The following is a 20,515-nucleotide window of genomic DNA, read 5'->3' as shown; positions in this document are numbered from 1 at the left end:
TTTAATAATAAGCAGCAAATCCTCTTTTCCGCCAGTGATTAATAAAATAAATTAAATAATTTTTAACGACTCAACTGGCATAAAAAATATCTTTATTGTTGGTTAGAAATCAAATAAAATTAAGGACGACGTTTCGACACTTGGTTTGGATCCTTCTCAAGTCTAAAAATTACAAACAAAAAATATATATCATTTTTACGAAATAATATAAATCATAGAACGACATAGTTCAGTTGACGTTTTACCATCTTGTCAAAAGGTCGTATTGACACAATTAATTTATATGTGCTTTAATATAGTTTAAATGTTATTTTATTTTAATTTATGTCAGGTCTGTTTTAATGTTTATACACGGTTTAATGAGTGTTTGTGTTATGCGGTTTATGTAATGTATTTTAAATGACTATTATATAAAGTGTCGTAAATATGATATATATTTTTTGTTTGTAATTTTTAGACTTGAGAGATCCAAACCAAGGGTCGAAACGTCGTCCTTAATTTTATTTGATGTCTAACCAACAATAAATATATTTTTTTATGCCAATTGGATCGTTAAAAATTATTTAATTTATTTATTTTAAAAAGTATACTCTTTTAAACGAAATTAATATATTATCACTGGTAAGCAGTACTTTCAATTATTCGAGTACAGTATTGAAAACAGTGAAGTCTTTCATTGAAAAAAATAGCAATTGATTTTTAAATTAAATTTTATCACTTTACTCAATGAAACATATATGTACACAAGATGGAGGAGCAAAGTGTGACTGCTTTCACTGAAGATCGATATTTCACTGATTTTTGATGAAATTTTATCATTGCTTTAATCAAGGACATTTTCGCAGTGAACGAGATTAATTTAGTTTAAAAGAGTATTTATCCCTATAGAGACACAAATAGAAAAAACACACGTGCTTCAAGTTGCGTATTATATCTTCATTTAATTTCGAATGTGCGTTAAATCATGCATCCTTGAAAAATTTCATCGATTCCGAGTAGCACGAATCAACGTATCAGCCGACAATAAGTCATAAAATCATGTACATCTCGTAGCTATTAGACGTTCATTCTTACGGCTTTTCAAAAGCGGCCGCTGCCGTTAGTCCTCTGCAAACTCGTGTTCGGCGCAACGCACCGTCATAAAAAAAATTTCCTCTTTTTCCGTTGTCTTTCAAGCCCACCAGCGTAGCGCGCGAGAAGGCGGAAACGATTTTACGACGGCCGGTAGCGCACCCCTTCGCGCTTTGTCAGCCTATCGTATTAAATATCTCTTCTGCAGAGAAATGAAACGTTCTCTTCTCTGCACCTGCAATATTGCACCTGTAAATTGCCTCCTTTCTACCTGAGTCGTTTCAAGAATCTACTTCGCCTTGTCGGTAGATCCGTCGCAGTTAACTACGACGATAAATGTTTATCCTACGGTATTTATTCACGGTTTATCCCCCAAATACATATTTTTACTGCTCATCAATAATAACGAATTGTCGAGAAATATATATAATTACGAGAAGCCAGAAGGAAGGCAGGATACTTCTTAGTCCTGACAAATAAATCTAATCGAACGAGAAGAGAAACACTCACTTTGATAAATTTGTTCCGCTTAACAGGCGGCGTTCACGTGACGGCGTCTCGGGGTTCGCCACCGGTCGGCGGTCAAGCGATGGGTTCGGGCCTGAACTGCGGCCAGGGTTCGCCGGGCACGACTTCCGGTGGTAGCGGCGGCGGCGGTGGCGGCGGCGGTGGTGGCGGCGGAGGCGGTGGTGTCTCCTGCGTCGGTGCCGATGTAAGCGCGAACGAGGCGTCGGACTGGAGAGGCGCCCACAGCATCGCGGCGCTCAGACGTCGTGCCTCGGACGCCTCGCAGCAATACAGCCCTCAGCCACCACCGCCGCCACCCCCAGGGCCACCTCAGTACACCCACGATCTGGAGTACAGTTCCGTTTATTGAGACATCGCCTGAACGTCCTTTGACGTTCAGTTCCACAAGAGAGCCTGGCGGTAGGAGCTTACCGTAATTATCATGTGTGGAACGAGTACTCCTCTCTGTTCTCCGTCGAGGAAATCGTAAGACAGGACGGTCTTCCCGCGACCTATTTCTACAAGAAGAGCAAGACCGGTTCGACTGGGGATCGTGATTTTAATAATGTGAAGATGTAATGCAGCGAGATCAAGATCGACGATTTGAAAAACGAGCATCCTGAATTTTGACTTGCGCGAAGGTCTAAAATTGTTCACCGTTTTGAATTTAACGTAACCAGTATGGTGAAGCATAGCAAATAACGACGGATAAGATAATTTTGGGTGGCAATGTTTTGACCGGAAAGGGTTTATAATAATTTAATCATTAAGATATCACAATGAGAATTTCTATTCTTCAGATAACATGAATTCGTCGTCCTGTCAGAAGAAACAGTTGCAGGAATAATATGAAGAATTCACACGAAAGGAGTACTCTTTTATAAATTCGCACAGAGGTAAAATCAGGGTAGAAAATCGAAATTGCTGGCGGTATCGACAACGATAATTTATGCAATACAGATTCTCGTCATCATAGCTTTCCTAGGACCATCGTGACTTAAGGTAAACGTACCAGTTTCTCGACAAAATCGATTCCTTAACAAGAAATTGCATTTTTATTAAAATTAAATTTTTTTTAATCCACATCTTTAGAAATATATAAAATTATGAATTTATAAAATAAAATAAAATATTTAGATTTGAAGGAGAAAAACACTTTGTATAGGAAATATTAATCATATTTTTTAAAAAACTTTTTCTGGAGAAATATTTAGAGAGAAAACGTTTTTTTTTTAATACGATTACTATGTCATGTACGAAATGTTTGGCTTGTCAAAATCTAAATATTACGTTTGATTTTGTAAATTTGTATTTTTTAAGATATTAAATAAAATTTAATATTAATGCATATTAATGCATATTAATGCATATTTGTTTAAGTATCGATATTTCTCAAAAACTGATACGTTTATCTTACGTACGACATATGTATACCGCAGTTTCTGCAAATGTGTCTTGCTGATATCAATACTGGATTAATCATCGATTGGATGCCATAAATATAAGAAAGATAGAATAATTGATGTATATCATGGAGTTGTCGTAATAATTAAAATTATATGAGATGGAGAAATATTTCCGATAAGTATTATCTAGTCAAATATTTGTTAATTTGTGTAACAGGTGTAAATATCATTTTATATTTTAGCGGAAAAAAATTGAACCATTGGCATATACATCTTACCCTTGTATCAAATTATATCGTATATTAATATCATAAATAATTTTTTTTTTTTGTAACAAGTTAATTGAAGAGAAATTGTAGAAATTTCTAAATGGATTTTCTGTGTTTTACGACAATTGATGAAAACTTATTCAGTAAAATAAAAGTGATTTTTGTCCAGTGTTTTCAAAAATTCAATCTAATCACGACAGCTCCAAATATTTAATAATGGCCAATGACTGATGTTTTCCATATGACCAGTTTTATTATAATATCAAGCGCTCTGACCACTGGAAATTTATTGCAATTATCATGAGTCCGAGTATTTCCGAATGAATCCGAATATCTATATGATTAAAATATGATCCATCAAAGTATGGAGTAACTATTTTTGTGAGCGATTGAACGCATTATCCTAATAATCATATTGAGCTGTCGACGATGGAAGGAACGAATTGTGATCTGTGCAAATTTTTGTGACACGAGGAATATCGCGATATATATGTTTTTCTCAAAAAGAAGAAAAATTAAATCGTAAACGTAACAGAGACCAGCTTTTTCGCGAACGGACTTGTCTTGGGTTGGCGCTGTGCGCTGGTAAAAAGATCGAGATGGCTACTTCATATATGCATATATTAATATGATCACCGAGTGTCCGCGTCCGACAATTTGATCGGCTCCATGTATTCGTGCGCGTGTTAATTTATCTCTTCAAGAGATGAGAAACTCCATCTCTTTTGTCGTATTGACCGGTGCGATTTGCAGTCGCCATTAAAACGCAGTCGTTAAACTCTGCTCGTTTCGCCCTCGTTAGTGGCATTTTGAGTGTCTGCGCTCGTGTCTGCTAAAGAAACGTCGATGAGATTAAGGCCTCGCTAATTGTAAATTATTTAACCACGTTCCGAAGAATGACTATGTGACAAACTGATTAGGGCGCGGATATTCGCCACGCGATTCTTATTTACACTCGTTTCGTTTCTTCTTTCTTGCGAGCATATCTCGCTCAACGATTAAACGCGACGAAAAGTGCACGTTGCATTTACAAGTCATGGAGATCAAAGCGGAAGGCGTGGCGAGGTGCAATGAGATGTATACGACAAGTTATCCTAGTATTATATATACACGGCATTGTAAATATAGTAAAAATATTGACGTGATAGAGGATATATTATTATTATTATTACCATTATTCGAAACGTAAATGCGACAGAGCTATTGGCTCTTATTGTTCACAGGTTTTTTGCAACGCATCGCAATATTGTTTAACGAGACTGTATGTGCAGATTCGTAGTTTTTTGTCTCGAGAATAATATTCTTTTATCAAATTTTGGCATTTATACATAGTTATATTTTTGGCAGAGCCTTAAATTTGCGCAAAAATCAATTTTTAAATATTTCTATTTGTTATGGCAGAATTTTTGTGTATCACGCATATCTGTCATACTAAAACAACCGAGGAAAAAAAATTTTATCTCATAAAAATGTAGAATAACAATTTTTTTATTTTAGACGTGACAAGAGACGAGAAGTGTTTTTTAGATGAACATAAATGTGAATCTTCTTTACACTATACACATCGTTAGTTTTAATGAAAAATTGATTTGGTTTAAAAATTGTGTAAAAATGAATTGGTTCTTCTAGTATTAAGACGATAGCAAAGTTTCTCAATAATTCTATTGCCCAACAAGGAATCGTATGTTAATATGCGCAACGAAAAGCTAGTCTTTCTTGTCACGACTTTGCGTTTCAGATGAAAATCGCACACTGGATCTTATGTGCAGAGATAAACGCATATATGTAACTCATCCTATAATTTCTTTTGCGAGAGCGCATTAAAGAGAAGAAGAGATGTGCTTCGTTTGATAAGTCAGAGATAAAATAAAAAGCGTATCACTCGTCGCATTCTCTCGAAGATAAATGTTTCGATGATGAATGCAAGTTAGCGTACAATTCATGTGTATTTATATTCCTGAAGAATTTTATGGCACGCTATAAGTATACATATACATTGTTCCGTTGTTGTCATCGAGAAACATAAGTTTTGTAAATAAAGTATACGTCTAATAACGATAATAACAATAATAATAATAACAACAATAATTATAATAATAATTATACAACGATAACAATAATATTAATATTAATATTAATAATAACAATAATAATGTAATAAGAGTACGATGGCATCAACATTACGATTGAACGCGAGTATACATGGACATTGTGATATATTTCGGGCTGGCCGTGCATTTTTCTGACGGCGATATTGGCCCGCACAAGATATTCCAAGCGATATAAATGGTAGATATTGCGAGCGACTGCGAAAAGTCGATTATTCTAGTTACGAATTTACGGTAGACCTAGGTAAACCTAACTATAAATATGGAATAACAGATAGGCAATTGTCAGTGTCATCACTACGAACGTATACGATTTTTAATGTACAAACAAAAAAATACGAGCGCGGTGCGCGAAAGCGTCCTCTCTCGATTTCGTCCCGGGACGGAAGCAGGACCTTTACAATGTTCACTGGAGTGTGTTTGTGATTTCTTATTTTCAAATATTTCGTGCAATACTTTGTCGTTGAGCATGCATTCCTTTAGCGTAGAAAGGAAAGACTATTCTATTTGGCGAGCTTCATTTTGTGTTGTATAATTAAATTGACATATTGTCAATCATTACAAAGGGTATCGTATAAGATCATCGACTAATTGAAAAATGATTTTCTAAAAAGGGTTCTAATGTTCAACTATTTATCTATCCTCACATAAAATGTAATTAATGAATCGGATAAAAAAAACGACAGGAATTTTGAGTATTATGATAAACATACTGATTGATACAATTTATTTATGATGCGCTTTATATAATTGAAATACGTATAAAATTCAAAATCAAGCATATGTGCGTCTTTAATTTTACAAGTCGAAAGATGAATATTTCAAACTTATCTATTTTTGAGTCTATGCAACCAACTGGATTCGTTCCTTCCTCTGTTGGATTTGAATAATACGAGAGCTCTCAGATCGGTGTCCTTGATGATCGTAATACCTCTCCTTAAACGAAAAAAGAGAATACAATTTATGTATTTATTTAATTTATCATGCGTGTGTGTAGATAGATTTCAAAGCGAGTAAAAGTTGACGTCCTTTGATTTGCGGCAATTGCGGGCGTCACTTTTTACAAGTGATTTGTAACATACGGGCTCTGCTGATCGTACGTTTAAGTGTTTCATGCAGAAGTTAACTCGAATCGTACAGTCCGCAGACGTCACCCGATTCTTCCAGATTTGATTGCAAATCGGAAGAGAATCGACTGACTTTATCGCATCTTTATCACAAATCATTATCGTCGATGACTTTAATTAGCGATAAATAGACAGAATTTTAATTTTCATCGTTGTATAGTTGTGTATAGAGGTCAACTAAGTGTGTATAAAATAAATCATTATCAAAATATCGAATGCTTTTTGTCTCGCTCCTGTCCATTCTATTGTTCAGAAATCAATTTTAATAATAATTAATATTAATTATTTGTATCCAATATATACATGTTATATTATGTACTAAAGTGGAACAATACAAACGCAGTTTTAATTAAAAATATATATTTTTATATATTTATGTAGATACATGGATTATACATACGATTTTACATGTTGTATAGAGAATGCATTGTTGCATTGTTTTAAATGCGCGAAATCTATTAAAAGTCTATTAAAAATTAAAGTGATACTATATTATATTGATCTAAATTAACATTTGTTACAAAATGAGAATACAATTAAATCGTCTATATATTTTATGCATTAGCTTATAAATAATGCTACGACGATACATAATGAAGTTAAATCAGTAACTACTATCGAGAAACGAACGAATTTGATGTAAAGCAAAAATATATAAATAGTAAATAAATATATAGAAAAATACAATATATATATATATACATATAACTTAAGTATGAGCAATAAAATACAAAGAACAATAGGTATTAGAATTAGATAAAAAATTATTTTTTTAATTTTGTGTATTGATATAATATCTTTTCACTAGTGATATGTTGATAAAACAATACATTCATATAATTTTTGTATTTATATACAAATTAGTGAATGATTCGGATGTTGTCGCATACACAATGTGCATTTTATTTGCTATTGTCTGCAATATCAGATAAAATCAGATAGATATATATTAAACATGTGCATGTATTAATTTTATAAACTGATATAATGTAATAGTAATTCTTCTTGTTCAATATAAAATTTAATATTAATAATAAGTAAAAGATTAAGTTAATTTAAAAATTTATATTGACGTCCTATCACCCAATTTAAATTTAAATTCATGATACATAAATATATAAAATATATGTATATAAAATATATATATATATATATATATATATATACAAGTGTAATACACAATTAAACTCAATAATTTTTCTCTCTTACTTATATTTTAAATATAATAATAACAAATAAATTATATATCAGGTACAATTAATAGACTTAGTGAAAATATAATAATATCTGAAGAAGCAATTTTATTGTAGCTTGATTTACATCTTTATTACTTTCTGCGTTTATGTAATTCAAATCGATCTGTTCTTATCGCTTTTTTTCATTTTTCTTTTTTAAGTCCTTTGTAGAATATTTGTATATATAGATGTAAATAACGGAATTGCAATTATAATCACCGACTATATGCTATTAGAAGCTAATAATCTAATGACAAATAGTGACAAAAAATTTTGTTGCACGCTATATAATATAACTGTAAATATATACATATATATATATATATATATATATATATAAATATCTTTTTATTATCAACATTAAAATAGGGATATGACTTAAATAGTGTAAAACGATAATGTTTATATTATCTTCCTGGAAGATTATATAAAAGTGTACATGTTAATTGGAGAAAATGAAAACACTCGTGTTGTTATCCTTCGGTTCAACAAAAAACCTTTGATATATATATGTATTAATATATTTATCAAATCGACTTCATTTGATAGTCACAAAATTTCCTTAAAAGCGACGGTCTTTAATATTACTTCGTCAGTGTATATGACAAAATATTAATAAAATTGATATTAATAAAAAAATGATATTTTGGTTTTATAAATGTGATACGTATTCGAGTCGATAATGTCAGATTTCTGTATATATTCGACAGTCGGTAAAGTAACTCGCTCGCGTACCATCCGGGATTGATGCTAGTAATCGTCAGCGCCATGTTGGTTTGTAGCGCCAAGTCATTTGGGCGCCAAGTCGAGAGTCGGTCGGACACCAAATTGAGTGCGCGCAATTGAGTCGCGTTTCGATACGGTAATACTGTTATTTGCGTGATTTGTGTAGTTTCGACGTGCGTGTTTGCGTAATTTAAATAACCTTCGCGAGACTGTTCTCGGGATGTTCGTCCTCCGATGTTTCCGGCTCCGTATTCAGTTTGCTGAAGTCGCGAGTGTTTGGTCGTTTCTCCAAAAATTTGAAGCTCCTGCCTCGTCGGTTCTCCAACAGACTCGACAGCTTAAAGTTTTCACGTCTCTCGGCTTCCCAGCGCATCCTTTTCCGCATTGTAAGTAAACATCCTGCATGAATAAAGCGTATGTAGATATTTGCTTGATATTTATGTGCGAAAGGTATTGCAAGAGATACACGCTATAGAAGTAGCGCTATATAAAATAGTGGATGTTTCTATTACACAAGGCTCATGCGTGTGATTTCAAATTTTGAGACAGAGATGCGTTATTTCTTGTATAACTACACTCTCTTTATGCATTCTAATATTGTTTTATCTGATATCGACAATATTTGACATTGATATTTATTTTGGAAAAAGAGAAATTCAGATACATATTTAATTGTGTCTTTTTTATCAAATTAACGTGAAAAATATTTATTATCTAGGTGAATATAATTAGAACTAATAACTTCAAACCATTTACTCTAGCAATATATTCAAACAGTTTTTAATAATTATGGTAAAAATTAAAAATTATAATTATATAAAAGCTTCAGAAAAATTATTGAACATTAATTTCATATATTCTAAATATATGATTTATTAATCCACTTATTACTTTTTGCTTTAAGGATTAATGTCTCATTATCAACTTTTAAATATAAACTCACAAGCTTTGAACAAGTATGCGTACAGACAAAATAAATATTTAATGAAACTAAAATTATATATTTCTTTATAGTGAATTAAATTATACATAAAACAAGTAACCAATACAAAGGAAAGGTAAAAATTTTAAAAAGGTAGTGTACAATAAAATTCATATACATACAATAATATACAGAAATCTGCTAAAAAAATTAACATATATCTCATATAAATTTTTAAAAATTAAACTTACAAGATACATAAATACATAAAATGCATAATGCCATGCTTTCTAGGTAAGGTGCACATAAGAAACATACATCAAAGCTTTTATACATAAGAATAAATTATTTCGAATAAGCAAACACATACAATTTGCGTATATAGTAATAGGAACAATCTAATTTTGCTACAAGATATTCTTAATTGTTAAAATTGAATAACATAATTGTATTATTATGATATGTGATGTGATTCAATCAAATATGAATTAATAAAAACAAAATCTGTGCACATACACAACTATAAATATAAACAAATATAAGTAGATCCCTTTTTCCTGTTGTATTATATCATAAAGTAACTGTACTTTTTATAATTTATTTTTATTAAATATTCTAATGAGCAACGGGAAAAAAGGAGCATATTTAATATGTATATTATGATACAAAAAACAAAAATGCTATATAATGAAAAAAGCACAGTGAAATGAATTTTTTTCTATTCGACTAATTTAGAAAATTCAATTGGTGATTCTTCATAACGATATCTTGTTTCTCTACCTCTTTTTTGACATCTTGCTACAATGGCAGCAATTGCAACACATATTGTAATAAAAGAAATGGCTGCTGAGCCAAGACCTAGAATCAATTTCGTCATATTAGTCTTTTCAATATCGGCATCTTTAGTATCAGGATGTACTAAGATCTTAGGTCGATGCCGTTTAATAGATTGTGAATCTTCAAGATGTACAGAATCATTTACACCTAGAAAAGAAAAAGATAGTATTTAAATACAAGTAAAGAAAGATTTTAATGAATTCTTTTTATATTTAATAATATTATACCTTGTAAAAATCTGTAAATTTGGTGATTATTTAACTCTACTACATATATCTCTGATCCATCTTCCGTCACATAAAGATCATGAGGCTTATCCATATTTCCCTTAGGTGCAAACACTGACAATATATTTCCAGAATAGATATCAAGCACAAAACCTCTTACTGGTATTGGATTAATTGGGTTATATAGATCTTGTCCATTGACTAGATATAATTTTTCTCGAGCATAGCTAACACTATAAATTTGTGCACCGATAGCAGGGTCCCTGTATTCTTTATGGAATGTACCATTGCTCGCAAAGAAACATAATATTCTGCCATTTTCTCTGTCAGCAACATAAATATAATTCAACTCACTCGCGAGTGCTAAAGCATGTGGGACGAGAAATGCGTTTGGTGGAGGCAACTGCGAATAGACAGGCTCTAAAACAAAGTTTATTTTAGAATTTAATTAGTTCTCGCTTAGTGCTATCAATGTATCAATTTTATATCTATTACCTCCAGCACCCCAATGTCGTCCCCAATGTAGAATTCGCTCTCCATTCTTATTAAACTTAATTATTCTAGAATTGCAATATCCATCGCTGACAAAAAAATCGCCATTAGTATGTACAGCAACAGCTGTTGGTTTACAAAATCTTGTTTCATCATTACCAGGCACAAAAGCCTCTCCCAGTATTATAGATGGCTTTAATATGCTATTTATATTAGTGTGATCGCTAGATACACCAGTCATTGAAGTAAACTGTGTGCGTTTCAATTCTTCCATATGCTTTTCTATATCTTGAGCATTAAATTTAAATACCTGATGCATCGCTACATCAGTAATCCAATAATTTCCAGACTTATCAATGGTTAAACCATGTGGAAGATAAAACATGTTTTTTCCAAATTCTAGTATTACCTTTCCACTTTTATTCAAAAGGACAATTGTATTCTGTGTTATGGGCCCATTATTTGGATCAAATCTGTTTCTATTGTCAAAAGTATCAGGTCCCCAAATACGGTTTCCTCTATGAAAAATAGCAATATTGCCATATGGATCCATAGAAACTGCTGACATTTGAGTCAGCTTCAATTGTGCAGCCCAATGCACATCCCATGCTATGTCTGATAAAAATGTACAGAAATATAAAGTTAAATAGATTTTTCTATAGAAATGAATAAATACTTACTTTTGTCTAAAGCATCTGTAATTACTGAGTCTTCTTTATCAAGGTGGCTATTTCCTCGTAAATATAAATTGTCTTTTATATGTTGTTGTTCATCCTGTTGCATCATGGATACTCTATCCTCATTGTCAGGATATTCCGAGTATTCATTTGAATTAAACTTAATATCAGGTAAATGCTGTAAAAAAAGAAGTTTTTTTTGTTACATATTTATGTACACAATCTCACAAAATAATTTTTATTCCCATAAAAATTCAATGTATATGAGAGTATTATATAACACATGTATATGAAATTAATCTTAAATATTATTGATTTTTCTCTTTGTCTTGTAAAATATTTATTCATATAATTACCTGAACATTCGAAATATCCTGTGGTTCTGTCTTGACGTGTATTAAAATAGGAAATAAAACTAAAACCGAACAGATGGTGCCATATCGAAGACTTGTCATCATTTCGCAAAACCGTCATGTGCTCGTCCGTATTTTCAATTTATCTCATCATCAATATCCTAAATAACAATAGCATCTGCGATATTAGATGCATAATTTTATAAGATGACGAAAGTATTCTAGCGAATCACATTAAATTCTTGGAGAAGTCGCGTCTGTCACACTTTGGTATGTTCACATATGATAAACTGAATGCTGGCTTTTCTCGTTAGATTACTATCACTCAAAATATCTTATAATATGATGAATGCTATTTAAAATGTCTACTCCTGGTCTATTTTATGAAAAACATTTATTATTGTGTCCACGTCTCAAGAAAATACACGTTTCCAACAAGTGGCATTAGACATGACGCCATAATATTTTGGCATAGTTTTATCGACGTATCTTGCATGAATTCTTGATTTTCGATTGATGGTACACATTACAGTTTGAGAACATGTTTCACATTGTTTACGTGTAAAGGCGCTACATGTATTATTTTGTTACATATCGTTGATAGAAAGAATGTTTATCGAATGCTAAATTTATTTTTTCTTTAAATTATAATTTAAAATAAGATTCTATTTTTCACAATTTTTAATTTTTAGCATCAAGTGTAATAATTGAGTTAAAAATTAAATTTCTCTTAAAGTATGAACTCAAAATTAAACAATATGTTTTTACTTATTCATGTTTTTCTAACATTAATTTTTTAATTTATTTATTTTCTTTTATTATTATTAAAACTATTATTTAATATTAAACATCATATAAGTTGTGAATACATGATTGATGTAATAGATTGATAATTGTATTTTGTAGATGCTACAATTCATAAATTATATATATTATAATGTGAATGTAATGTGAATGTGATTCTATTGTGTAAACATTAATCAAATCGAATCAAATATTAGTCAATAACGCGAATAAAAATTACAAATCCATAATATAATATATATAGAAATCTTTTATTTATTTAAGAAATTCATTCACTGAATTTTACGAAACTTTTATTTATATAAAATTCTTTGTACTGTTATTTGGAGATGTTTTAACTTACCAAACAACTTTGCAATCGCGGAGAAATGTAACTTTCAGTATTGCACTTACTTTTTTGCTTCGTACATATAGCAATCTTTCGTATTGATAGAAGTTATATTGTATTTGTTATTACATCATCAAAATTGAATTCTGATATCTATCTTTTAATATTTTCCATACACAAATATATATTATATGTATATATATATATATATATATATATATATATATATATATATGTAACTATTATTTTCTTAGTAGTACGAAATATGTGCGTAATCATTATTTTTTAGTTAGTTTATAAATATATGAATATCTCGTATGTAGATTGTTTGAAAGATTCATATTACACACATTATATATATATGCCTATATTTAAATTATGTACGCATATTTATATTCGAATTTACATTAGTGTAATATAATCATAAAATATAAATATCGTGAAGAATCTGTACAATCGTATATGTATAAATCAAGAATCGATTTACACGTTTACAGTAAGAGTTGAAAAGAAAGTATGTGCAAAATATAATTTAAATCAACTATATCACTGAGGGTTAAATTAAATTTTTTATCCGCAATGTTTAAAATGACATGTATTTTCGAACGAAATTTTCTTGACAGTTGGATATGTACAAGGCTTAGACTCATTGATAGCTTCTATTATAGATTTGCCAATATAATTTACCCTTTCCTTTAATTCTCGTACGAATGAAAAGCCTCAGTGTTTGAATGTTTCGCAATCCAATACAGTCTACAACTACCAGACGATGTCGCAGGAATTCGTCGCGAGAATTTCCCGACATGGTTTCGTCTGGAAGGGCTGAGTTTATATCGGAATCAATGCAGTCTCGTTCGATCATGTCTGACATACCTTGTATACAGCCTTCCTTGCATGCCTTATAGTTCGAATACACGAATACGTGATTATTCTATGCCTATTGAGCTTTATTTTCGTAGAAAAGATTAACTTCACGATTAAATTTTTTGTTCTTAATGTGCCAAGAGAGTTGAAAAAGAAACTTTACTTCTCGAATATGGTTGGGATAAAATTTTCAAATCGCCGGGATATATATCCAAGTGAAAGCACTTACAGTAATAAGGCCCCGAAGTTAATTAGAAAACGCAAGTTTTTTTACGATAATAAAGCAATTATATTTTTTTGGATGATTTTTGTGTCGATTAATTTAAAATCAAGATAACATTAATTCTCGAACAAAGCGACATAACTGTGTCATTTGAGTTTTAATCAATTTTATAATACGCATTGTCGGTACAAATGACGCAACGTTTCAAATCATTATCATTAGGATAGCGGTTGTTCTATTACAGGGTGTCTAGTGGTTAGGGAAATCTGGAAAACCGGGCATTGTCAGGGAATTTTATTTGCAATTGTTAGTGAAAAGTCAGGAAATTTTATTATTTATCTGGATTTTTTTTACATTCCACATTTGTCTCAATAATTTGAAATTTTTTATTAAATAAATATAAACTTTTCCTTGACTCCCAGCACGCTAATTTTCTGTGTTGTTAAAAATCGATTTATCTACAGCGTGTTCGTTAATTTATATTTTTATCGTCGTGTTATTTTATTTCAATGTGTTTTTGTTAGAGACACAACTAAAAAATTTAATATAATATAAATAAAAATGGTGATTATTTAAATAGTTTATAGTGACATGTTTATTTTGATTATCGTATATAATGCAGATTCTATAATTGATTTAAATTTTTGTTTTAACTTCCGAATCTTTTCATTGTTGACAAAAATATCTCAAATAACATTTAATTGATTTAAATGTTATTTAAAAAATTCCCTGACTTTTTCAGGTTTTCCAAGACTGCAAAAATTAATTTTTTTCTTTTTAGTATTATTTTTTCTAAATATATAATTTGCATATATTTATATAAATAGATATTTGCAAATTATATATTTGGAAAAAATAATACTAAAAAGTCATGCAGGGAAAAAATTAATGTCTAGTCTTGGAAAATCTGAAAAAGGGAATTTTTTTTATTGAGTCTACTCGACACCCTGTATTATATTCATTGTACTATCCCTGTCATTTTTCGCGAAGTATACGCAAGATGCGTTAAAGTACCATCGGGGAGATCCAACAATAGCGGTGCTCATCCTTTCGTTAGACCAAGAGCCGCATTTGATTTCGCATTCATCGCGCTGTCTGCATCGACGCCGAGTTTTCACCTTAAATTGCAGACGACAGCGAGTTCTTTATTACGGTGAAAGAGAGCGGGATTGTCAGCCGCAATAAACATATAAAGAGATGTAGGACCTTTGGCGTATCGCGTTGAAAAATCCCACGTTCGATTATGAGCGACATCACGAGCTCTTCTCGTCGTAGGACAACGAAAGGATTTGACAATCGTTTTGTCTCTCCCCTTTTTTCGCTCTATCCTTCCCATTTCTCGTGCCTCCTCCTGTCTACGTTTCATTTATCTTCTTTTGGGGAACGCACTGCAACGGGTGAGAGAGAGACTAAGCTTGTAAAACCATTTAGTGTGGTCCTGAAAAAATAAAGAAAATTCAACTGTCTCTATTTCTATGCTAAATAGTTAGGCGCGCCATACAAATGTATTCGCAATAATTTTTAATATCGTGGTTATATGTTTAATATATTTTTGCTCTTTTTTATGTTCTTTTTTTTAAATATTTGGCTTAAGTTCTGTACAGCCTTTTAGAAATAAACAGAGAACTTTAAAAAAATTCTATTTTCGAGGAATATTAAATTTATCAATATAGATATCAATTTTTTTAAAGATGAAGGATTATCAAATAAAAGAGTGCGTTTACAGAAATATTTTTTTTCGTAATTGTAAATTCCCTGAAAAGATAAAATTAATGAATAAATTTTATCTAACTTTGTTGTCCACGTCGAATACTATGTCATTCATAAAATGTATAAATATATATATAATCTTCTCTTTTGCCTATATTTAAATTAAATAATAAATATATAATTTTTAATTACACACACACGTATTTATATACATATACGTATAAGATAATTGAAAAATACATATTTTTACGATCTGAAGGCACTCTCTCTTCCCGAGATTGTACTATTGAATATTGTTGTTGTTTTCAAATATATCATGATGATTTGTGCGGATTTTGTCAGTTGGCAAGGAAAATGCAGCAACGAAATGCAAACGCGCGCGCGGATGCAATTCGCAGAGATTCTTTAATCTCACCGCGTGATTCGCGTATCTGTGACGGTCGTTCGCGTAGATACAACTGCCGTGTATCGAGTTTGGTTTCACGCGCTTTAGCGTTTAAATTGCGGAATCGGTGCCTGCCTTTGATAATCGCGGGATAAACGGAGGTTCGCAGCTATCTATGCGCGGGAAATAGCGGGTGTGCAATTCTGCACACGTCATAGAGAAATGACTGATATTTATTGTAAAAAAATATACAACACATATCTTTCAAATATATCTTTATTTATGTATTGCTTATGTAAATGTGTGTGTAAAAAGATTTGAAGAGACGTGAAATACTTTCAAAATTTTAATGTGGGAGTTTTGGTTATTCTCTAAAGAATTTCCAATATATCTCAATAAAATTTTTGCAATTTAATATATGTATAAAGAATAGTTTTCTGAATATTTTTATCGAGTGCCAGATTCATATTTTTATTATACCGTATTACACCGAAAACTTGACGAAATTTTTATTCTTACATAAAATCGAAATCTATTTGAGTACTTTTATAATACATTTTCGTAATTCTTGAAGACGCAATAGAATTCTTTAGAAAACGTCACACTTCTGAGAAGTAAAATTTAATCCATAACAACCTTTACAAAATTTTCACTCGAGAATTGAAAAATCGCCAGAACATTTTCGCAATATTTCTGAAACGCGTTTGCATGTTACATGTGATCTATCATCGCGAAAAGGTGAGAAGAGATTAAAAGAAGATTAAAAAATCATGAAACGATATTATATATGTATATTGGAGACCGCGCTGAAATCTCGGTCAACAAATTTCACTGACGGTCTCCTGTCAAGAAAATAAGTTCGCCAGAGGAGTTCCAACCCATACCGTTAAAAGCACCACCGATCGATAACGCATGCAGCGCGCTCGTAATAATAAATTATCTAGACGCGAAGAGAGCGAAATGGCGATCTGACTGATAACGTCAACAAGTTAGAGTATCTTAAGATTGCTAAAACGATTCCTATTTGTGTGGCCTTTGTTTCGATACTAACAATAAGAGATTTCCGTGCAAAATAAAAATGTATACATATGCAATTTTTTTGTCATTTATCTTATGTCAAAGTTCTTTTAGACAGTATATTTCACCTAATTTTTTTTTACATTTTTAAATTAAATCATTATTTTGTGAATTAAGTTTATAGAGAATGAAAATCTATTTCTTATTTTTATATTCACTTGCAAACACAGAAGAAAAAAAGAAATCTGGGAATTACCGTGGATAATCCGCTGAATGTATCGTTGCGCGCGTAAGCGTTAACGCGGGTAATAAAAGGTAAGCAGGGACACAAAGAGTAGTGCGAACTCAAGCTGTAGCATGATAACCGTGAAGGTCAGAATTTCTCTCTTTCTCCCTCCATGAAAAGATTAGCAAGATGCGCTCTTGTAGTGGCGAGAAGGGCGGTTATTACGTTATGCCGTGCCGCGAAAATTAATTACAAACTTCGCCATGTTCAGCAAGGGTATGTAAAAGTGGCGAGGCGGAAGACAGAGAGAGAAAGAAAAAAAAATCTTGCGCACGAGAGAAACTCTTTGCATCTGCATATGCGTGCGCATCGGAAACATCGTTGTGTTGTCAGCATTGTGGTATATTTACGGACCGAAGAGGGTTAAGGGCTTTACCACAACACTTTTACAACCCCATTCTTGACTATGCTTGTATCATTTTCTTGCGCAGCGATAAGACATCGATGAATAATTTCGCTGGCGTCCCCGGCGGGTTTTACAGTACATCGTTCAATTTGCACATTCACGATCCAAATAAAAGTCTTGTCGAATTTTTTTTCTATCGCAATTGCTTATGCAGATAATTTATATTATTATTTTAATTATGTTCTTACATTGCGCGTGTAATAATGATATCAATTATGAACGCAATTTTGTGAAATGAGAGTGCATTTGCAGGCCAACTTTATAGAGCTTTGCTCGTTGATATAATTCCAAACTGTAAATTACTGCAAGAATTATTATAAAGAATTTTGTTGTTTTAATCTGACAAAGTTGTTTTGATGATTCAATTTATAGCGAATTGTTTGAAAAGATTAACAAGACTGGACTTTGGGAATTTATGTCTTGTGTGTAACAATAAGTTATTTTTCTGAATTTATATGCAGTGTAAAATTTTTTTTCTTTTTATCATGATGTTTTAATTCATGACTGAAAGTAAGAAATTTATTTATGTGTAGTTTTCTCGCTTTTTTCCTCCTTCGTTTTTTTCATATTACTACTCATCTTTTTATCCACTTTATTTCTTTTTACATTAGTTATAAAAAAATATATATCAATTTTTTTGCTTTAATTCTCATAATTTTTATTAAACAATGTCTTGCTATCTCTTATATATAACATATTATTATATTAATTTTTTTCCTCCTTTTTTTCGCGTTATATTATAGTTGCAGCCGTAGAGGAAATGGCAAGTGCAAATGCACATAGAATCCTAGTAAGAGATGCACTACCTTGTTAAATAGCTTAGCTATTACATTGTATTCTGTTCTGAGACAAATCGCGCCCATTTAAGAGATAGATGCGCTTAACCGGCACATTTGCTTTTAACATCTCATTTAACTCTCAAATACATATGTATATATTCACCATTTTTTAAAAATAATATTAGTTTGACGACAGCATATTTGCATCTTTCGCACATCAATCAGGACGAATTTTATATTTTCTATAATCAAAAAATAACATTGTACACTTCTATATACAATTCAATGCGAATTTCTTATGAGAAAAATAAGTTTCATTGAATTGTTAAATTTTGATGATTAATGATGTTTAGAAATTTTTAAATACAAGTACTTAAAAAAATGAAATTATTAATAGAAAAACTATTTTATGAGAGATATTTATTTTTCTGGATAAATTTGCGCGACAAAAATCTAATTATAGAATATCGGTTTTGCGGTACAGCATAGCTTTTTATTCTTCTAAAAGGACGTTTTCTAGAAGAGTTTCAATATTTTGTAAGATATTTTCCACTACAGTATGGAGAATTTTCGACAAACTCGTATACACAAAACGGACGAAACTTCGTTGCGTACGCTTCTAATCAGCCTTGTGATGTTCTCTGTAACTAGATGTTACTAGACGAGATAACATTGAACGCGTCTTACGAATGACACCCATACCGGTCGACCGACACCCGAGGAAGATGTAACATTCCGGGATGTGGGTTGCACTTCTATTCCCAGCGCGTCTTCTCTCGGCACGTTGTAGACGTAATAGAGAGTGGCCAGACCCGGATGAAATTGTAGATCGTATTCACTCGTCGTCACTCGGAGACGAATCCATCGCGACGATCACGTTCTCGCAAACCAACCGGCGCGCGAATAATATCGCACCGAATAATATATCGGTTTAGTAAAAACAATGCACTGTCGGGTGAGTAATAAGCGTGGCAAACGTGATTAATTTCGGAGGACAACCTTTACTCTTCTGTAATTAATGGCAATTTTAACGGAATCTATATTTCGTGTCTAAGATATTAGAATATACATATTTATGTAGAATCGGAGGAAAGAATTATAATAATTCTTAATATAATTCTTCTCTTTGTTGACAGAAATATTATTAATATATATTCTAATAATATCTTAAACACGGAATATATAAACAAATTTCATTAAAATATTATTAATTTTAGAAGAGTGCAAATTGTTCTTTAAAATTGATCACGTTTGTCGTAGGTATTTGTTATCACTCGCCCGATAATGCATTGTTTTTACAAAGCTGATGTATTTTATAAAGTCTATTAATTTAAGCGTTGAGATGCACGTGTACGTTTTATTTCAAAGCAATTTTATAATTATTTTCACTCTACATATAACACTTTGTTGATTAACAACAGCGAGTTATTATTTTTCTTCTAAATTCAACAGAATATTAAAGATTGTTATGTTTTTATTGCATTGAATTTGCAAAGCAAATTTTATTATGCAAGTGTATTATTGTATTCTGAGACAAAGTTAATTAAAGATAATTTCGGTGAGATCTCTTTTTTCTCTCGAAAGCTTTGATAAGTGTATCCGAGATTCTCTCTAGCCACACTTTTCTCGATATTACAAAGTATCTTTCTTCTTGGTGCACATCGCTGCACGATGAATTCTCGAGTGTCAACCGAATGGTGAAGGATTTCCGTATAGACAGTAATAAATCAAGCCCCTTTTCACAAGTAAAATAAGG

At 31.4% G+C, this 20,515-nt stretch overlaps 2 protein-coding genes across 3 annotated transcripts in view; one reads left to right on the top strand and one right to left on the bottom strand.

The window, feature by feature from the left end:
• The window catches only part of otp (orthopedia homeobox), a 32,301-nt gene extending 25,602 nt beyond the window's left edge, over positions 1-6,699 (top strand). The window contains exon 7 of the mRNA XM_029300718.2: positions 1,608-6,699. Within this exon, the coding sequence (XP_029156551.2) occupies positions 1,608-1,948 (341 nt within the window). The 3' untranslated portion in view covers positions 1,949-6,699. The remainder of the gene's footprint in view (positions 1-1,607) is intronic.
• On the bottom strand, positions 6,051-12,432 carry LOC114929188 (peptidyl-alpha-hydroxyglycine alpha-amidating lyase 1). 2 transcript variants are annotated; one of them, XM_029300631.2, is made up of 7 exons: positions 11,961-12,432; positions 11,608-11,782; positions 10,931-11,542; positions 10,436-10,855; positions 10,152-10,355; positions 8,649-8,848; positions 6,051-6,297 (listed from the first exon to the last, which is right to left on the bottom strand). In XM_029300631.2, the coding sequence occupies exons 1-7, from the start codon at positions 12,060-12,062 to the stop codon at positions 6,205-6,207; spliced, it is 1,806 nt and encodes a 601-aa protein (XP_029156464.1). In that variant the 5' UTR covers positions 12,063-12,432; the 3' UTR covers positions 6,051-6,204. The 2 variants fall into 2 exon arrangements, with proteins under 2 accessions (XP_029156464.1, XP_029156465.1); XM_029300632.2 differs by lacking the exon at positions 6,051-6,297 and having other exon boundaries at positions 7,773-8,848.
• Between the last annotated feature and the right edge of the window lie 8,083 nt (positions 12,433-20,515).

Source organism: Nylanderia fulva, unplaced genomic scaffold, assembly GCF_048542155.1.
Source record: "Nylanderia fulva isolate GAGA-0341 unplaced genomic scaffold, ASM4854215v1 Scaffold14, whole genome shotgun sequence".
In the NCBI taxonomy this organism is placed as follows: Eukaryota; Metazoa; Arthropoda; class Insecta; order Hymenoptera; family Formicidae; genus Nylanderia; species Nylanderia fulva.
The sequence above is the reverse complement of the archived record's forward strand: the minus strand, read 5'-3'. Positions and strand labels throughout refer to the sequence as shown.

What these genes read in the sequence shown, in the direction of transcription:
- LOC114929188 (XM_029300631.2), bottom strand. Translation starts at nt 12,062, where the DNA reads ATGATGACAAGTCTTCGATATGGCACCATCTGTTCGGTTTTAGTTTTA. An exon ending in TACAGATGCTTTAGACAAAA is followed by an intron (nt 11,543 to 11,607) that starts GTAAGTATTTAT and finishes CATTTTTATCAG; the next exon opens with ACATAGCATGGGATGTGCAT. An exon ending in ACGACATTGGGGTGCTGGAG is followed by an intron (nt 10,856 to 10,930) that starts GTAATAGATATA and finishes ACTTTGTTTTAG; the next exon opens with AGCCTGTCTATTCGCAGTTG.